Source organism: Cotesia glomerata, linkage group LG1 (assembly GCF_020080835.1).
Source record: "Cotesia glomerata isolate CgM1 linkage group LG1, MPM_Cglom_v2.3, whole genome shotgun sequence".
In the NCBI taxonomy this organism is placed as follows: Eukaryota; Metazoa; Arthropoda; class Insecta; order Hymenoptera; family Braconidae; genus Cotesia; species Cotesia glomerata.
Genome location: NC_058158.1, coordinates 8,198,847 through 8,219,314, shown reverse-complemented (window position 1 = coordinate 8,219,314; position 20,468 = coordinate 8,198,847). Strand labels below are relative to the sequence as shown.

The following is a 20,468-nucleotide window of genomic DNA, read 5'->3' as shown; positions in this document are numbered from 1 at the left end:
CGTGAATATTGGATTCTCGAAACGGATTACGAAAATTATTGTATTTGTTGGACTTGTGAAAATCGTGGATCATTTTAGTGAGTGTATTTATAATAAATTATTATTTTTAAATATAGCTCATAAAAATTTATAGATCTAATTATTTTTAGAATTTTTTTTTCCCCGTTTTCAATATTTATTTTCATTAAATTTCAGCGTAACAGGCTCTTACGTATTTACCAGAGAAAAAATACCAAAAATAAATGTCGAACAAATCGCCGAAGAAGTTTACAATAAATACAGCCTTCCATTGAGGCCTACGGTGAAAATTGACCAAAATAATTGTCCAAATATTTGGAATATTTAATAAAATAAATTTTTCTATCAATAATATACTTTTTTCATTTTAATTAATGAATAATTATTTTGTTTTTCAATCCTACTGTATTCCTCTGTAAGTAATTAAACACATAAGTTCACGAGTATATTTTAAAATATTATTTACAAAGCAATTATATTGCTTATCAGCCCTGCAATTATAGAACTAAAGGCTCTCCGTGATAGCATACTGATAATTGTTTGTTACGTATGAGTTTCTTTACTTCAGTTTGCATACAATCGACTAAATAGACTTCTTATTAAAAAAAAAATACTGATAAATAAAAAAAATATTCGGTTTAATAAAAAGTACATACTAAAATTTTGCTTCTATAAATATGTTGCGCTTATGCGTAATCATCTGTTTCCTCAGTGGAGTCTTGTCGCAAACACCCGGTATAGGAAAATGCCCTCAGCCAAAAGTTAAATCAAATTTTGACCTCAAAAGAGTAAGTCGTATTTTTTTCAAAAAAATATATATTCATTTTTTTTCAAATAAATTTTATTTATTTATTTGAATTTATTTTCTTTGTCAGTATCAAGGGGATTGGTTTGAATTGCGACATAGCATTCCAAATATTTACGAATTATATGGAAAATGTACCAGAGTCAACTACAAGTTAGACGAATTCGGGTTTTTGATTTCTACTAATGAAATGTATTCAGAATTGTAAGTGTATATTTGTTTTTTAATTTAATTATGTTATTATTAATATTAATATCTTTCCAAATTTGTATTTAAATATTATCTTGTCACCTCAGAAATCGATTTCATCAACAGATGATAGGTAATGCGACTATTGATACAGCAAATTGCGAAAAGGGATCAAAATGTGGTAAACTTAAAATGGCATTTCCGTCGGCTTACGCTGATAAAGTTATCAGTCCTTATTGGGTACTCGGTACTGATTACAGTAGTTTCGCGACTATTTGGAGCTGTTTAGAATATGACTCGTATCAGTAAGATAAATTTATTATAAAAATAAAGCGTGTAAAATAGGGTAGAGGTACCGTTTTTGGCCAACTTAGCACACAGAGAAAAAAATTAACTTGATTCAAGAGAAAAATTCTTCAACCAAGTATATAATTCTGAAGAGGGTAATTGACTTGAATCAAGACGAAAAATTCTTGAATTAAGTAAAATTTCCTTAAATCAAGAAAAATTTTCTTAAATCAAGAATTTTTCTACTCAAACCAAGAATATTGAGCTCTTTAAAATTATATACTTGATTCAAGAACATTTTTTTTTCAGTCAACATTTCTCTGTTTAAAAATATTCATTGAAAAAAATCAAAAAAATTCGCTCTATGCAAATTATATATCTATAGACATTAGGGTGGCGCAAAAAAACCGACTATTTTTTTTTTTTTAGTCTCGAGTTAAAAAATGTTAGTTTTTGATGTTTTAAGAGCTCTCTCCAGAGGACAGCTTAAAAAAAATTTTTTTAAATATCGCTCCAAATTTTTTTAAATTTCAAAAATCGTCAAAAATCGAATTTTTTTTTTTTTTTTTTTCTCGTTACGGGACAATTTTATAGACTAAAAAAAAAAACAAGTTTCTGAAAATTTCAGTTCAAAATTTGAATTTTGAAAAGTCGCTCATAATTTTTCAATTTATTAGTGCATTAGTTTAGATTTTTTTTTCGAGCGACTTTTTTACTATTCAAATTAAAATTCCATGCATTTTTTTTATTTAGTACAATAATCGATAAAAATACATCACGAGATGAACTAAAATCAAGCACAACATAGAAAATATAATTTTTTTTTTTTAATTTAATAATTTTTATTTTAATCAACTGCCAGGCGTGGGTTCGAATCCCAAGCTGGTCTTAGAAACCAACTTGGTTGAAATTTGACCTTACCGCGTAGGTTAAGATTTTTCAAACCAAAAGACCCCAACGTACCACTCCCAACACTTAAAGTCGGCGATATGACTAATTAAAGAAAAAAAAAAAAAAATTATGAGCGACCTTTCAAAATTTAAATTTTGAACTGAAAACTTTCAGAAACTTATTTTTTAGTCTATAAAATTATACCGTAACGAGAAAAAAAAAAATTAAAAAATTCGATTTTGACGATTTTGAAATTTTAAAAATTTGGAGTGACCTCTTAAAATTTTTTTTAAGCTGTCCTTTGGTGAGGGGCTCTTAAAACATCAAATACTAACATTTTTCACTCGAGACTCAAAAATAAAATAATCGGTTTTTTGCGCCACCTAATAGACATATGTCCTGAAAAATTGAAATCAATTGGAATTATTGAAAAAAATTCAAATCTCATGACAGTGAATTTTTTCGTTGAATATTTTTAAACAGGGTTGAAATAATTTATAATAATTTATAATAGTATAACCATATTTTTGCTGAGTTTTAAAAAATTTATATTAAAAAAAATTGAGTTTGTAATGATTTATTAATATAAATTCATTTCTATCGTTTATTTGAATAATAAATGGCCATAAACGGCATAGTGGCCACAAACGGTACTTATACCTTGCTTAGTATTATTAAAAATACTTCAAATATTCCATTTATTTTAGTTTTCAATACGTCTGGATTTTGGGAAAAGAAGAACATCCCGCGGCGTCAGTTGTCAAGGCGGCGATGCGTATTTTGAAAATAAATGGCATAGATGATATACCAATGACAGATACGAATCAAAATAATTGCCCATTGAAAGGATAATTATATTACATTATTATTTAAAGCTTCTATAATTTCTCCCGTCTTTTTAGACCAGATAAGGCATAAAAATTACTAAAATTCAATCAATAATTTTATTATGAGTTGTTGTGTCCATGATTTACCATAATAAATAGGATATCAGGGAAGTAGACAATAAATTATGTAAATCACTATACCAATTATTAATTCAATCAATAATTTAAATCAGCATAAAGTGAAATTGTATTCAACAAAATTTTATGGAAAATAAAAATTAGACTCAAATTTATCGACGTCAGAAAATAATAAAGCTTTCAGTGTCTCTATCATACCAAAAGATGGCAGTATAGATCAAGGAAAGTACGACCTTCTGATAACTCTTCACTGCATACCATCAGTACGTAAAGCCAGACATTTATTTTATCAGCATTTCAAAAGAATCACCAGATATCACTACTAATTATTCAGTTTAAAATTAATTTTTACCATAAGAAGAATTTTATTAAAATATTAATTGATGTAATATCACAGTTTTGCTTGTTAATAATTTACGATTACCATAAAACCCCTTAAGCGCGTCCCTAAAGTGGTAATATACAATAGAATTGACATGGTAGGTACTTTCCCCCAAATAAATCACTTCTGTTAATTTTCACATGAGAATTATTAAAAAGGGGACGGACGATAAAAGTCCAGTGTAAAGTACATAAAAGATCGTGGGACATTATCTAATCCCTGCGGAATTACAGATGATTACATAATGTACTTACGGAGTAAGTACATTATGTACAAACGGAGTGATTGCGGCGAAGAATTAATTAAATGATAAATAAAAACATTTCGGTTAGAACCCTCTTGTGATTATTGATGTCGTTGTTTTTTAACACGCGACTTTACTCCCTAGGGCTTTACTCTTTAAAAATGAATGAATGCACTTAATGTTATTTTTTAGCATCCGAGAGGGCGAGAGGGTGAGCAAAAAGACTGGAGACGAGCGTAAATATAGCTGACAATACCGGTTAAATTGAACAAATAAAGGAATGGTTAATATAACGGGAATAGAGTAGTTTACCGCGTGCGAACTTGCTCTCGTCGCGTGTCATCCTCGCATATCGTGTAAACAGACACCCCAGCCCTCAACCCTCAGCCCATTCAATTGGTAAGCCCGCGGGTTATAATCCACGTACACAGAACTAAACGTAAAATCACACTACATACCAGTTGTATCATCAGTGGAGCATTGTCAACCGATGAAGAGGATCGTGAGACGGCGGGACAATATACTACCGGTTTCCCCTCATCCGCCAGCACGACCCAGTGGATCAAAAAGATAAATAAAGGCACAAAAAATAAATAAATAATAATTCTTGATGTACCTTGAATTGGAAAAAAGCTATAAATTTTTTGTTACTTACTGTCAATATCATATATTTACTTTTTTGCTGGTATGTGGGTCTATTATTGTTATTTTTATTCTTATTTATTTCGTTTCCGTGTCATTGACTTTAACCGGTCCATTTACTCGGGGTGCTTTATAAATTATGTGCGGAAGTATTATAATATACCCCTGATGAGACGGTATTGTTACTTTAATTTATGAGACCGGAAAAATTATAAATACTGTTTATATAAAAGCAGCTAAATAAAGAAGTCGTTAAGTATGAGATAATATATAAAATACATATGTACACCTGGTTTTGAATATTTTTTTTTAATCTAATATGACCTATATTATTATGAGAATAAGAAAAATTTTGTTTTCAGGATAGTCATGTAATAAAATCGATTTTTTTTACGGAAATTTAGTGTGATTACAAAGGTCTTGACTTGAATTTGTGCCTTTTCAAGGTTTTATTTCATTCTCACCGATAGTCAATTTATTATGATAAGTATTTAGGCTGCATTTGAAAATGTTCTATCTCTTGATACATAATCAAAAAATGACATTTTATCTTGTGAAACATTGACATTTTTAAAGATATAAGCTCATCTCGATGTTACACTCATCGAGACCTTTCATTTGAGTACCCACATCAATTTTTCATATATTTATATATATTATATATATATATGTATATATGAAAAATATATCAAAATGCATGTGGGTACTCAAATGAAAGCTCTTGATGAATGTAACATCAAGAAGAGCTTACATCTTTAAAAATATCAATAATTAAGAAATGACCTTGTATCTTGTGCATGATTGACATTTTTGAAGATATAAGCTCACCCCTACATTACACTCATCGAGACCTTTCATTTGAGTACCCACATCAATTTTTCATATATTTTATATATTTATATATATGAATATATGAAAAATATATCAAATTGCATGTGGGTACTCAAATGAAAGCTCTTCATGAGTGTAACATCAGGATGAGCTTATATCTTCAAAAACGTCAATATTTATGATACTGAAGTTAGCTGACAGTTGTCAATTTTTTTCATTTTTATTACAAATCAATAACAATAAAAAAATGCTTCTAAAAATTATCACCAAAATGTTTTTTTAATTTTCACATGTGGAATTTTTTTATTGAATTTTTTTCATAATAATTTTGTTGCTAAAAAATTCTAAAAAAATTTCTAATGTCGGTCAACTTCAGTGTCATCAATATTTAAGAAAGTACAGTGCAATTTAATAAAAGTCATTATTTAATAAAGCAAAATTTTAATTTTTTATAGTTCACAAATCACGGCAGTCACATAATAGTGAGTGCAAGATTGCTAATTAATAATTAATTTTTCAAAAAATTATTTCAAAAAAATTCCAAATTAAAAATCTAATAAATTTAATCGTGTTTTCATTATGTTTAGATAAACAAAAACACTAAATTAAAATAAAAAATTTATTTTTTCTTTAAAAATAAATTTGAATCATCGTACAAATCTTCGATTACAGTCAACACTAATGATATTAAATATTTAAACGGTTATATTTGTTAGCAATAATAAAAATTTGTTTTCACTCTAAGCCTCATTACTTGTGAAATATTGCAGGTATTAAAGTTAATATATTCAAGACATATCCAAGAAATTTAGTACCAACGATTTCTCTAAATCACCATAAAGATTGTATCTGATAAAAGGCCTTATATATTTCCAAAGAAAAGAAATCTTTTAAAATCAACAAATAAATAAATAAATAAATATAAAGGTTCGGAATATTAATTCAAGTAAATTCACCAATTATTTACTAAGACAAAAATTGTCTGGATGACTGGCACGCCAATAAATCGTGTGAGGAATCTTAATCGCATCTCGTCTTTTAAAAACAACAAAAAACACGTGACGCGTTCCGCTAAAAAAAAATTAAAGCTTAAACCATCGCAGTCTATATTCAGAATCGCCTGACTAAACTTTTTACTCGTTTAACTTTTGGTATCCATAATTTAAACAAGGTGCACTAGGTTTTACGTGGCTTGTGTACACACACAATACCAGCAGCATGTACTAGCTTAACCATCAGGTGTATTATATTATATCGGAGCTGGCTACACCAAAACGCTCCAGTCATCTGGTCTTCTCCAGTACATAACAGAGTAAATCTGTTCCTCGGAGTTTTGGCAGCACATCGTGTATCCTATCTCCTCTCGGTTGTTCTCCTCACGCGTCTACACTTGACGATATAATATAATACCCGTAGTACTATACTACAGAGCCAGAGTAAGAGTAAGAGTCTGAGGCTACGGCTTTTCGATCTCCAGCGATACGAGGCGCGGGGAGAAGCGGACATGGTACCTAATAACAGGGTAAGACCAGGCTAAACAAACATACACGCCCATGGCATGTCTCGCTGGAGGTATTATGGATAAAAATAAAAAAAATTTAAGTTTACAAAATAACCAGATAAGAAGAAGATCTGCTGAGGAGTTTAAGTCGAGAATAAGAAAGAAGGATGTTAAATTATGATTCAAGTTAAGGAAGGTAACAAAATCCATATAATACTTTCCTTGTAGGTATTATATATTATAATACACATGTGTGTGAGGTTTAATACTTATACTGTTAGACTTGACATGAAGGATAATCACGTAACGGACTTACTGTATACAGTAAACTGTCTGTAGATATGGACTCTTTTACTCGTAATTTACTCGAGTGTTGATCTGAGTAAAGCAACATTATGTACACATACATGGAGTCAACTTAACTTGACGACTTGCAAGTCTGGTCTGCCTCGGGATAGATCAACATTTTGAGATTCAAGTCGCAAACGAGAATTATTTCTTGCATTACATTACCTTCATCCTCTTCTCATTTATTTTTTTTTTTATTCTTTACTTTTGTTTCTACCTCTGGTAGTAAGTGAAGACCCTAAGATCATATGGAAAAAATAAACAACTCAAATATAATTATGAAACAATTCCGGCATCCTTGTATTACTATACTGGTACCACATTAAATCCGTAGCGCAATAATTTCACGAGCTTGTTATTTGACCGTAATACAAACGCTAAATTGTTTGTTTGTATATAAGATTTTTTTCTGTTTTATTTTTGCTGTTATTGAAATTGGAGAAAAGTATTAAATTACTTGATTAGAGGTGGATTACTATACTGAGAGACAATTTTATTTAATAGTAATAAAAAAGTTTATTAGGACTTGAAAAAAAAAAACTTAGGTAACATTAATAAAATTATATTTCATATAAATAAAATTTTATTAGTATTTAATATTCAAAATTCGCGTAGTTTGTACTTGTTCCAAAAGTTTGACGGTGAGCAAATAATCTCAAAAAAAAATTAATATTGATCAATTTAATTTATTAAGATATATAAACATATAAAAGTTAAATGTGCTTAATTACAATACATAATTCATGTTTCATAACATAACATAAATTTGTATTAATTATAATTTAGTCAAATATATTTTCACAGTAATATCTTTTGATAAATAATATTAAGATTTTTCAACGAGACACCCTAACCTAACCTATTTGTTTACTTCTGACTTTTATGTTGTCTTTATGACAGACGACGTCTTTTACAAACTAAGAAAAATTTGTTAGTATTTAATAAAATTTTATTAGTATTTAATAAAATTTTATTAGTATTTAAGGAAATTTTATTAATATTTCGACGGTCTAATTTGTCTAACTCCTTATTTTTTAGAGGGTGATTTTTTAACATTTTGATGTAGCAATAGTCCAATTATAAATTATTTGTATTATTCAAACCAAAATATTATACATTTATTAGATATTAATGATATTAAATGGGTTTTTAAAGTGATAATAATTTTTGAACTAATTGTTTTTTTCATACAAATAGAAGACTCTCTAAAATGGAGTTAGACAATTTGCTAATTAGAACGTCCATTTAATAAATTTTTCTTTGGGATTAGCCAAATAAAATTTCATTACTATTAAATAAAATTGTCTCTCAATGTAAGAAAATAATCGGGGATATAAAAATAATTGGAATTTTGGCTTGTGATTTTTTTCCTTGAGTTTTCAATGGTCATTACTTTTTTTTTTCTATTCTATTGATCCGATTTCGTTATTTTTTGCAATTAAAATTTTTTTTAGTTTCTTACAACAGTGGAATGCTTTAAGTCGGGATTAAAATTGATTGTCTAAAATTTTAATCAACTCGATATTGCAGAGCTGAATTAAATCGATAAAAAGAGTCTGAGGGAGGTCCTGGTAATTGTGTAAAGACACGTGTGCGTAGAAATGATGCACAAGGCGTGAAACTTGAAATATAAGTCCTCAGAACCCTTCTCATTCGCAGAATAATCATTGAAAGTGAAAAAAGTTAAAATAAGAATAAAAGACTGAAAAAATGAAATAAAAAGATTTGTGAAAAAAATAAGGGATAAAATAGGGGGAAATAATCTGAATGGACTACTGAAAAGCTAAATTGCTAGTCCGTGTGAGATTTTAAGTGAACATGTGTTCATATGAGCGTACAAAAGTCGGTAGCTGATTCTGCATCAACATGACTCGTTACAAAATTAACTAGTCGTGAAGAGAGACGATATAGTAGTGGATTAAAAATAATAAAAGAGTAAATGTGGAGCTCTGTCGAGTGCCGTTCGTTCTATGGATTTGTATGTGTATAAATAAGTGTACGGATGTATGCAGAGAAGCCAAGGAAGGGTGAGAGACTGAAAGATGGGAGCGTGTAAGCGCAACGAGCGTGATTTCGTTCAGGGTGGTCTCTCTACTCTGTCGAGATGCAACCCAACTACGTTTGAACTTAATCACCGACCTTGAGGGAGTGTTCTGCTTCCAAGACAGAGAAGCTAGAGTGCAATACGGCGAATGGAACCAGAAGAGAGAACCAGAACGATTAAAAAGAGTTAAGAAATACGGGCTCAGATATTCGAAGAGACCCATGCAAAAACGTCCATTCCTCTGCGGTTCACCAGTTCATATTCTTTTTTATGCTTTTCTCAGTTTACTTCTCTTTCTTTTTTAAGCTTTTTTAGGATTTTTTATTACTTGTCAATTACTCCGCGGCATCCACTGAAAAAATAAATTAAACAAGGCTCTATTAGAAGTTTTGTGTGCGTGAGGGTAATTGTTTAATGTTTGCGTTCCAGTTATGTATGTGAGTTTATTTATTTATTTTTTGATTAAATGATTCAGTGATTCTTATTTTACACAGAAAGAAATATTTCTTGACTGGAGAACAAAATTCTTGGCTCAAGAAAATTTTCGGGTGTCTGAAGGAAGACCGAAGTTGTGTTGGCCGAAGTAAAAATTTTTCGAGGAATTGTATTCTTGGTGGTAATTTTTTCTTAATTCAAATTATCATAAATACTTGATACAATAAATTTTTATATTTGATCAAGATTTTTAGATACTTTAGGGAAGCAGCACCACCTACTTCAGGTGAGAAAAAAAATTTCTCACCTTGAGAAAATTTTTCTCGAGAATATTTGATACCCATTTTATATTATTTTAGCGTGCAATTATACATACTGAATGAAAAAAAATGATGAAATATTATTTGATCTTCCCATTTGACTTGTGAATCAATAAAAATATTTAAATAAATTTTCTTGGACCAAGATACGTATTTCTTAAATAAGAAAATTAATTTTGTTGGAATAAGTGAAATTTCTTGAGTCAAAAAAATATTTTTGCCTGAAAGAAGACTGAAGTTGTGTTGGCGGAAGTAAAAATTTTTCTTGAAATTCTATTTTTGGTGGAAGCCATTTTTTCTTAGTTCAAATTATCATAAATATTTGACACAATAAATTTTTATATTTAATCAAGATTTTTAGATACTTTAGGGAAGCAGCGCCACCTACTTCAGCTGAGAGAAAAATTTTCTCACCTTGAGAAAATTTTTCTCGAGAATATTTGATACCCATTTTATATTATTTTAGCGTGCAATTATACATATTAAATGAAAAAAAATACTGAAATATTATTTGATCTTCCCATTTGAAATGTTAATCAATAAAAATTTACTTCTATCTTTATATTTAATTTTTTGGAGCAAGAGAGAAATTTTCTCAAGACAAGAAAATTTACTTCTATCAAGAACTAAATTTTTTGGAGCTTCGAGGCTGAATTTTCTCAAGACAAGATTTTCTTGACTTAAATAAATTTTCTTGGATCAAGATACGTATTTTTTAAAGCAAAAGAATCAATTTTGTTGGAATAAGTGAAATTTCTTCTCAAAAAAAAATTTTTTTTTTCGCTCAAGAAAATAATTAGGAAGAAAAATATTTTCTTGGCTCAAGTGAACTTTTTTTTCTGTGTAACTTTTTATTATTTAATGATAGAGTATAAAATAAAAAGTTTAAATTGTTTTATTTACATTTCACTCTGATCCAAGGTATAAGGTATAAGATAAGGGGAGTTGATTAAAAATTGTCACGTCAGAAAACAAGAGAGTTAGATAAAATTGAAAAATTATAATTTTAAATTTTATTTCCAGAGAAATAAAACTTAGAGGATGAGAATATGAAACGCTGAATTTACACATTTTTTAAATCACTTTTATCGGTTTCATTTGCAGAGAAGAGATTTTTTTTCTATTTTTTTATTTTATTCTACGCTCTTCGATGAAATTAAATCTAAAATATTAAAATTTTTTTTTATTAATATTCTAAAGAAACGCAACGTCTGTAAGAGCGTAGATTTCTTCACACCTTTCGAAAATAAGTTGTGAAAAAAAGAAAACACTCCCTTTGTTCTAAGAATTCAAAGCAATCCATTTCGCTACAGCCATCTATACCATACATTCAATATTATACCACGATGTGAAAACCCATCGAGCCAGAAATTCAACAAAAATGGCACATAGTGAAAACTATAATAATAATAACAACAAAAATAGCAGCAGCAGTAGCAACAAAGACGAAAAAAGTAATACGAGCAAAAAGGTCATCATCGTCAATCGTCAAAAGCGAGCACGTCTGCCGAGTGACGACAACGTGACCCGTTATAAAACACACACGCGTGTACTACTATACTATACTGGTTGGCAAGGATACAACTGCACGTGCATTGTTCACAACTGGTCTCTCTGAACAAGGCGAAAACGAGTGTACAACCATCTATATACACGCGATCGTACAGTACGTAGTACGCCATGCCTCTTCATACAAATTTATTTTATTTTTACTTTATATAAGTACATACACTACGCACTATACTGCGTACATAGGAGCGAAAACATTCAAGTACACACGCACTAACATATCGTGGATAGAAAGAAGTTTTTATTAACTAAACATCGTACAGATGGAACGAGACACTTTGGCGAGGAAAAAAGTAAACTGTAATAAAAAATAGTCGATTTATAATTATAATATATTTATAATAGTCGATTTATATTTATATTTATATAAATATTTATAATAAGTAATAATTAACTAAAAATTACCATTTCAAATAGTAAAATCATGATTTTAATAATCACTACGTAATATTTATCATTTAAATGCTACAATTTATTCTTTACATGGAAGAAAATACTATTTCAAACAATAATATTCGCTATGTGAATCTCTAAAATGTTAAAGTATGATAATTAAGAATTTTGACTTTGATATTTATCATTTCGTACTTAAAAAGTGATCGCATGATATGTAAAAAGTATAAAATACAGTTACTAAATTTTTAATACGAGCAACGTCAATATTTACAAAGTAAAATGGTAAATTTTAAACGTAACGCTAAAAATGAAAATATAATTATTTACTATAGTTAGAGCTACTAATCACTCACAGAAAAAAAGGTTCACTTTGGTCAAGAAAATATTTTTCTTCCTAATTATTTTCTTGAGCAAAAAAAAAATTTTTTTTTGACACAAGAAATTTCACTTATTCCAACAGAATTAATTCTCTTGCTTTAAGAAGTACGTATCTTGATCCAAGAAATTTTATTTAAGTCAAGAAAATCTTGTTGCTTTGAGAAAATTCAGCCTCTTGCTCCAAAAAATTTAGTTCTTGATAAAAGTAAATTTTCTTGTCTTGAGAAAATTTCTCTCTTGCTCCAAAAAATTAAATATAAAGATAGAAGTAAATTTTTATAAATATTTTTATTGATTAACATGTCAAATGGGAATATCAAATAATATTTCATCATTTTTTTTTTCATTCAATATGTATAATTAATATAAATTGCACGCTAAAATAATATAAAATAGGTATCAAATATTCTCGAGAAAAATTTTCTCAAGGTGAGAAAATTTTTTTCTCAGCTGAAGTAGGTGGCGCTGCTTCCCTAAAGTATCTAAAAATCTTGATCAAATATAAAAATTTATTGTATCAAATATTTATGATAATTTTAATTAAAAAAAAATGACTCCACCAAGAATAGAATTTCTCGAAAAATTTTTACTTTGGCCAACACAACTTCGGCCTTCCTTCAGGCACCCGAAAATTTTCTTGAGCCAAGAATTTTGTTCTCCAGTCAAGAAATTTTTCTTTCTGTGTGGCTTTTACACTTTCTACATTAAGTTCTGTAATATTCACATTTTTGCCACCCCGATGTGCGCTTTACTGTTTGAAACTATAAAAATTAACCGGAATCCGAGTGAATTTTGTTTACTTTTTTACGTGGAGAAAAACTAATGTAATGTACAGAAAAAATCACATACGGTACCATCCAACTGCTTGTTGAAATAAGAGGAACGTCATGAAGACGAAGGTCTGAGGATATTATGTGAATAAAGTGTGTAAGGAGATGAAAAAAGATAAATGACAATGTAAAAGAATAAAAACATTTTTTTTATTTTCATTTTTTGTTCTTACAAGTAAAAAGATATGAGTAAGGTATTATACAGTGTAGGTACGTATACATATAGAAGGTTGATGATGAGAAGTATTCTGGTTTGTGGGTACAACCGTTGCCTACAGCCCACAATTATGATAATAGCCTGTGAGTCCCTGAGTCTTGTTAGGCCAAGTACAGTCAGCTCTTTTATATCTACACAAGTATTATGTATTTCTCCTTACTCCAGACATTTTATTTTGTTCTTTAATCCAACTTTTTACACCCTTGAGTTTTGAGCTCCATCCTTTATAGTCTCTTTAAGGTATTATTCAAGATGTCCTCAGCTCAGCGTCATCTCATCAGCGTATCCACCCTCTTGTTTAAGTCTCTGCACAGTCAGGCACCCTCAGTATCGAAAAAGTACCGGGTCGAAGATCAGCAAAAGTACATAGAAAAGTGAAGAGTACCAGAGTGTAAAGTAAGATAAAAATTTTCCGCGTGAGTTAAGATCTTCAGAGAGAAATCTGCAGCTATATATGTACTCTAGAATAAGGAGAGAAGAGAGAAGGAAAGAGGTAGCTACTTGCTCTTTACTTCTTTTGGGGATTTCGTTTAGTTTGAGTTTTTAGTTTGCACTCTCGTGTATACGTCGACAATTCTAGACGAGATGAGGCAAGGTTATAGAGTACTTGGCACTCTCTCACGCCCTAGCCAGCTGAAAAACTTGTCTTTTGCCAACTCGACGTAAACTTTGTTTGAGAGAAAAATCTACACAGACGAGTAGTAATTAAATAAACTTAAGGTGTTTGTGATTCAAATTCAAAAGTCAAGTAAACAGAAAACTTTTTGAATAAACACTAAGCTTATATTTATTTATTTATTTTTCTTTAAATAAATTTTCCATTTATTTTTTTTTTAAACCAGAGAATTTAATTAAAAAGTTTATTTAAGTCATAAAAGTTTTGTGAGCATAAATAATTTTAATTGGGATTCAAATTCTAGTTAACTTTCCAGTAGAATAAAAATTTCTAATTTATTCAAGAATTTTTTAATTGAATTTTTAAAAATACATTTTTTTGTAATAAATTTTTGAGTTTATAATAAATTTAACTTGGATAGATCTGTCATTGGTGCACTGAGAAACAATTTTATTTAATAGTAATGAAATTTTGTTACTATTTAGTAAACATTTATTTGGCTAATCCCCAATAAAAATTTATTAAATATTAATAAAATTTCCTTAAATACTAATAAAAGTTTTCTTAAATAATAATATATGTTGTATTAAATACTAATAAATTTTTCTTAGTATGTAAAAGATGTCTGTCATAAAGACAACATAAAAGTCGGAAGTAAACAAATAGGTTAGGTTAAGATGTCTCGTTGAAAAATCTTAATATTATTTATCAAAAGATATTACTGTGAAAATATATTTGACTAAATTATAATTAATACAAATTTATGTTATGTTATGAAACATGAATTATGTATTGTAATAAAGCACATTTAACTTTTATATGTTTATATATCTTAATAAATTAAATTGATCAATATTAATTTTTTTTTTGAGATTATTTGCTCACCGTCAAACTTTTGGAACAAGTACAAACTACGTGAATTAATGACAGCTAACGAAAGCGATGCTCGTGGTTATTTTAATAAACACATATTAATATTAAAGAAAATTTTATTAGTATTTAATAAAATTTTATTTATATGAAATATAATTTTATTAATATTAAGGAGGTTCGAGCGAATTTAATGTAAAAAATAATTTCCAATTTTGAGCTTTAAAATTAAGTATACGTATAAATAAATACGTCATTTATCTAATCCCAAAATTTAAAAAAGATTCACCGTTTAGTTACTTAGATATTAAATTTTAAAAATCACATATTTTATCTCCTTGTACACGGTCTCTTATGGCGGACAAACTTTTGTCGAGACTTTAATTATTTATTTCAATATTAACTTCCCAACTTTAGCGGATAAAAAACTATACACAAGAAACTTGGATTATTGCAATATATAAAAACAATTTAATAATAATACATTACCGATATAATTTTTGAAATATTTAAAGTCAAATTTTATGTTTGTAACTCGTTTATCGTCAGCCATTTATTCAAATAAAGATTTGACAACATCGCGTCAACAGCTGAGAAAAAACAAAAGGGTAGAAATATAATTACAGAGAGAGAAATGTTTAACTTACACACTCATCCACGTCTCTGTTATGGGTATAATCAAGCGCGCTATTGCCAAATCTGTTTATTTATTCCGGCAAGTAATAAATACCAGAGTCATTTTATTACTTTACTTTATTAAATAAGTAAAAATCATAAATTATTAAATTGTTTAAATTATTTTAAATTAAAATAAAGAATTTTGACGAATATTGAGAAGACTAAAATTAAAAAAAAATTTTAACATTATTTTGAATCATTAGTTACGCTCGAACTTCCTTAACTAAGTTTTTTTTTCAATTAATTTCTTTTTTTAATTACTATTAAATAAAATTGTCTCTCATGGGTGTATTACGGAGCTACGGGGTTGTTGTGTATGTTAAAAATGGAACGTTAGATTTAAATTCTTAGCGTAAAAGAGGTAGCAAACAAGCTGAAGATGACACAGTAGCATTAATATATTTTTGAGGTGGCGGTATCTTTTGATAGGGCGGGGAGACTCACTGGCATGCGGCATAACCATTAATTGGAGGGAGGCCTCACGATCGTGTAAAGAATTACTCCGAAAGCTGGGCGCCGGTTTCTTTGACACAGCCGTATTTATATTTTCCAGGCCAAACAATATCTCCACTTGATTAAGAATATATACAGCCAAGTCATATAATATACATAACAACTCTGCTCTCGTTACGAGCTTTGCTTTACTCCCGCCTATTATTTTTTTAAGGATTAACTTTGCATAAAAAAAATTTCCTAAAGGTATGCCTCGGTGTATGCATACATACCAAAGAAAAAGACTTTACTTTGAGTTTTTACCTAAAGCGAGCTTTTCAAACATCCGACGGCTTTTTTATAAAATTTTAAAAGCAAAACTTGCATCATATAAACTGTCAAAAGATTTTAGACAAAGTTTTTTTTAAAAAACTGAAATCAAAAATTATTAAGTCTAAAATTATCTAATTAAATTGTTTTTAATAATGTCAAACTCCCTTTAGAAGTTCACCTGAACTTACCCAAACGTTCGCGGAAATTAATTACAGAACTTTGTAAATGCGTAATTAGAATTCCATTTAAATTAAAGCAATCCCGGTTCTATTAACAGAGTAAATAAGCGGTTGATTAATAAAAAAATTTTTATGGATTTAAAGTTAAAAGAACTGAAGGATAAAAATTTATAGAGTATTAAAATGAATTATTTATGAGTTATAAGAATGAATAGCGAGTATTCTAAGAAGATTACTAATAAATAAAATATATAAAGTAAATTTCTGGCGTTACCAAAAAAATGCTTTTGAAACTACTACTAAAGTATCATGACTTAAAGGATTACGTTGTATGATCTTTTTAAGTCGCGTCAAGAGCTACTGCTTTTCAGAGCTACGCCGGTATAGAAGGTATTAGCTCAAACAACACGGCATGTATGTATAATATATATAATATTATATATGCATGCAATATAATGTATACACAGCGGAGAAAGTACAGAGACGTGTCAGCCAGTCGCGAATGAACGCTCAGTACTGATATACGACTGTTTGTCCAGATTAGATCCGACAAAGAGAAGCATTCTTATATATGTACACTATATACCCGACTTATATACTTATTCTCCAGAGTATCCTATGTACTTTTGTGTACGATGTTAAGTAGACTCAACCGTTCGTACTCGGTACTTATTTGCTCTAGATTATGAAATTGTTAGCTTCCAGTTGTGACAGATTCAGTAGTAACATTTTTTTTTATGAAAAAAAATTCATAAAAAATAAAGTTTTAATTTTTGAGCTTGCTCAAAAATTTTTAGTACACAGAAATAAAAGTTTCTTGACTGGAGAACAAAATTCTTGGCTAAAGAAAATTTTCGGGTGCTTGAAGGAAGACCAATGTTGTGTTGGCCGAAGTAAAAATTTTTCGAGAAATTCTATTCTTGGTGGTAATTTTTTCTTAATTCAAATTATCATAAATACTTGATACAATTAATTTTTATATTTGATCAAGATTTTTAGATACTTTAGAGTTAGCAGCGCCACCTACTTCAGCTAAGAAAAAAATTTTCTCACTTTGAGAAAATTTTTCTCTTGAATATTTGATATCTATTTTATATTATTTTAGCGTGTAATTATACATATTGAATGAAAAAAATGATGAAATATTATTTGATCTTCCATTTGACATGTTAATCAATAAAAATATTAATGAAAATTTACTTCTATCTTTATATTTAATTTTTTGGAGCAAGAGAGAAATTTTCTCAAGACAAGAAAATTTACTTCTATCAAGAACTAAATTTTTTGGAGCTTCGAGGCTGAATTTTCTCAAAACAACAAGATTTTCTTGACTTAAAAAAATTTTCTTGGATCAAGATACGTATTTCTTGAAGCAAGAGAATTAATTTTGTTGGAATAAGTGAAATTTCTTGTGTCAAAAAAATATTTTTGCCTGAAGGAAGACCGAAGTTGTGTTGGCTGAAGTAAAAATTTTTCGAGAAATTCTATTCTTGGTGGTCATTTTTTCTTAATTCAAATTATCATAAATACTTGATACAATTAATTTTTATATTTGATCAAGATTTTTAGATACTTTAGAGTTAGCAGCGCCACCTACTTCAGCTGAGAAAAAAATTTTCTCACCTTGAGAAAATTTTTCTCTTGAATATTTGATACCTATTTTATATTATTTTAGCGTGTAATTATACATATTGAATGAAAAAAATGATGAAATATTATTTGATCTTCCATTTGACATGTTAATCAATAAAAATATTAATGAAAATTTACTTCTATCTTTATATTTAATTTTTTGGAGCAAGAAAGAAATTTTCTCAAGACAAGAAAATTTACTTCTATCAAGAACTAAATTTTTTGGAGCTTCGAGTCTGAATTTTCTCAAAACAACAAGATTTTCTTGACTTAAATAAATTTTCTTAGATCAAGATACATATTTCTTAAACCAAGAGAATTAATTTTGTTGGAATAAGTGAAATTTCTTCTCAAAAAAAATTTTTTTTTGCTCAAGAAAATAATTAGAAAGAAAAATATTCTCTTGGCTCAAAATAACCTTTTTTTTTTAAATTCACATTAAGTGAGAGAATGAGACAATGTTATTTTGCAAGTAAATAAATAAACCAAGAATGGCTTTCATGTCTATTTACTTCTATAGAGATTGAGTTGTGTCTTCAGTATAGTGATCGGTAAATAAAAACTAAAAGCCTTTCATTCAAATCGAACCTCTACTGCTATCCACTCTCATCACATCCTATCGCATCCAATTGAACTATACACACGCACACACACACATACACACAGTAAACTCTATAATACTAAACTCTGAAAGTAAAGCTAGTCATTAAATTCACCATCCAATATGATTCTCTGGATAATAACGATCGTAATTGAGTCCGTCAGTAAATGTTGTAGTAAATGAGATGTTGATGAATTAATTTCTCATGCATGCGATGTTTTATACTCTATAGAGAACTACCTACTTGACTCTTTGCATCCTCAGTACACTCCAGGCATTACATGAGTGAGAATTTAAAGAAAAAACGCGCACTCCATAAATCGCGAGATTACGAGCGAAAATCGATATGCAAACGATTAACTTTTCTACAAACGACCGTTTCCATGAAAAAGTAATCACTTCATGCTACTACGGTTATTATTATTATTATAGTTATTTTTTTTTTCGTGAGCTTTTCAATCAGCTGCGAATTCGCAAAACGAATCTCGAGTGATCACTCGTCCTGCATTTACACAGCGTTTGTTTATTTTTTTTTTCACTCTCCTTTTCTTCCTCGTTTTTTCGCTCTCCGGACTTTTTTATTCAAACCCATGAATGCATTACATACGTACTCGTTTCCCACTTTAAAGGTATGAAGGATATTTTCGCTGTCTTTTACACTCTTGTTACCGTCGACGAAGTAATGACTGTCTTTGGTATAATCAGACACGTCCGGTTGAAAGAAACAAGATTCAGTGAAACGACGTAGGCGTTACACCCTCGTGATTTTGCCATTGTAACCTTATGATTCAAATTATTTTTTTATGCGTTTATTATTTATTTCTTTGCACGTACTTCTTTGTACAGCTGTGAAAAATTTATGGACTAATCGTTTATTCATTAGAGAGTAGAAGATTTTTTAATTATTTTTGAATTAATTCAAGTGCGAATAATTACACTGAGAGACAATTTTATTTAATAGTAATAAAATTTTATTACTATTTAATAAAACGTTTATTTAGCTAATAAAGGGGAAGGGGAAATAAACAAGTAGGTTAGGTTAGGATGTCTCGTTGGAACATCCTTATACTATTTATTTATTAAAAGATTTTACTGTGAAAATATATTTGAATATATTATAATTAATTGATGAATATTAATTTTTTTTTTGAAATTATTTGTTTTAATGACTTAATATTCGTATTAAAAACACATATTAGTATTTAAGAAAATTTTATTAAATACTAATAAAATTTTATTCATATGGAATATAATTTTATTACTATTAACTAAGTTTTCTTTTCAAGTCCAAATAAACTTTTTTATTACTATTAAATAAAATTGTCTCTCAGTGTAGTTGATTTTAATGCTTTTATTTATGTCATTACAATATAAACTCACTGAACCACAAATTATGGTGTACAATTGTATTATAAATAATTTACAAAGCCCGTGCTATGCAAAGGTACTTTTGACTGCATCGAAATATCGTTCACTAGAGGTAAAATATTTAATAAACTTAATTTGCTTTCCAATTATCAAAAATTAGGTATGAAATTTTTAATCAATATTTATTATAACTTTATTAAATCTTTATTATTTCCTAATAATTAAAAAAAAATGTTTTGCAAATTTAAAAGTGCACGACTCATAATGCTCATTAATTCGAAAAATTAAAAAAAAAATAATTAATGTTCTGAAAAAATATATTTTTTTATTTTATTTAAATATTGCTTTTGCAATTTACGATTTTTTGTTGATTTTCTTTTTTTTATTTTTTCATTTTAAATATCGTACGGTGTTTTAAACTGATCACGCGTATTTTTTTCACTTATTTTTGTTTTTCATTGATAAC

At 28.5% G+C, this 20,468-nt stretch overlaps 1 protein-coding gene across 2 annotated transcripts; it reads left to right on the top strand.

Moving 5' to 3' along the window:
- The first annotated feature begins 572 nt into the window (after positions 1–572).
- On the top strand, positions 573–19,064 carry LOC123267843 (apolipoprotein D-like). 2 transcript variants are annotated; one of them, XM_044732735.1, is made up of 5 exons: positions 573–806; positions 894–1,027; positions 1,120–1,317; positions 2,899–3,059; positions 19,049–19,064. In XM_044732735.1, exons 1-4 carry the CDS (start codon positions 696–698, stop codon positions 3,041–3,043), a joined length of 588 nt encoding a protein of 195 aa, XP_044588670.1. In that variant the 5' UTR covers positions 573–695; the 3' UTR covers positions 3,044–3,059; positions 19,049–19,064. The 2 variants fall into 2 exon arrangements, with proteins under 2 accessions (XP_044588670.1, XP_044588664.1); XM_044732729.1 differs by lacking the exon at positions 19,049–19,064 and having other exon boundaries at positions 574–806; positions 2,899–3,332.
- The last annotated feature ends 1,404 nt before the right edge of the window (positions 19,065–20,468 follow it).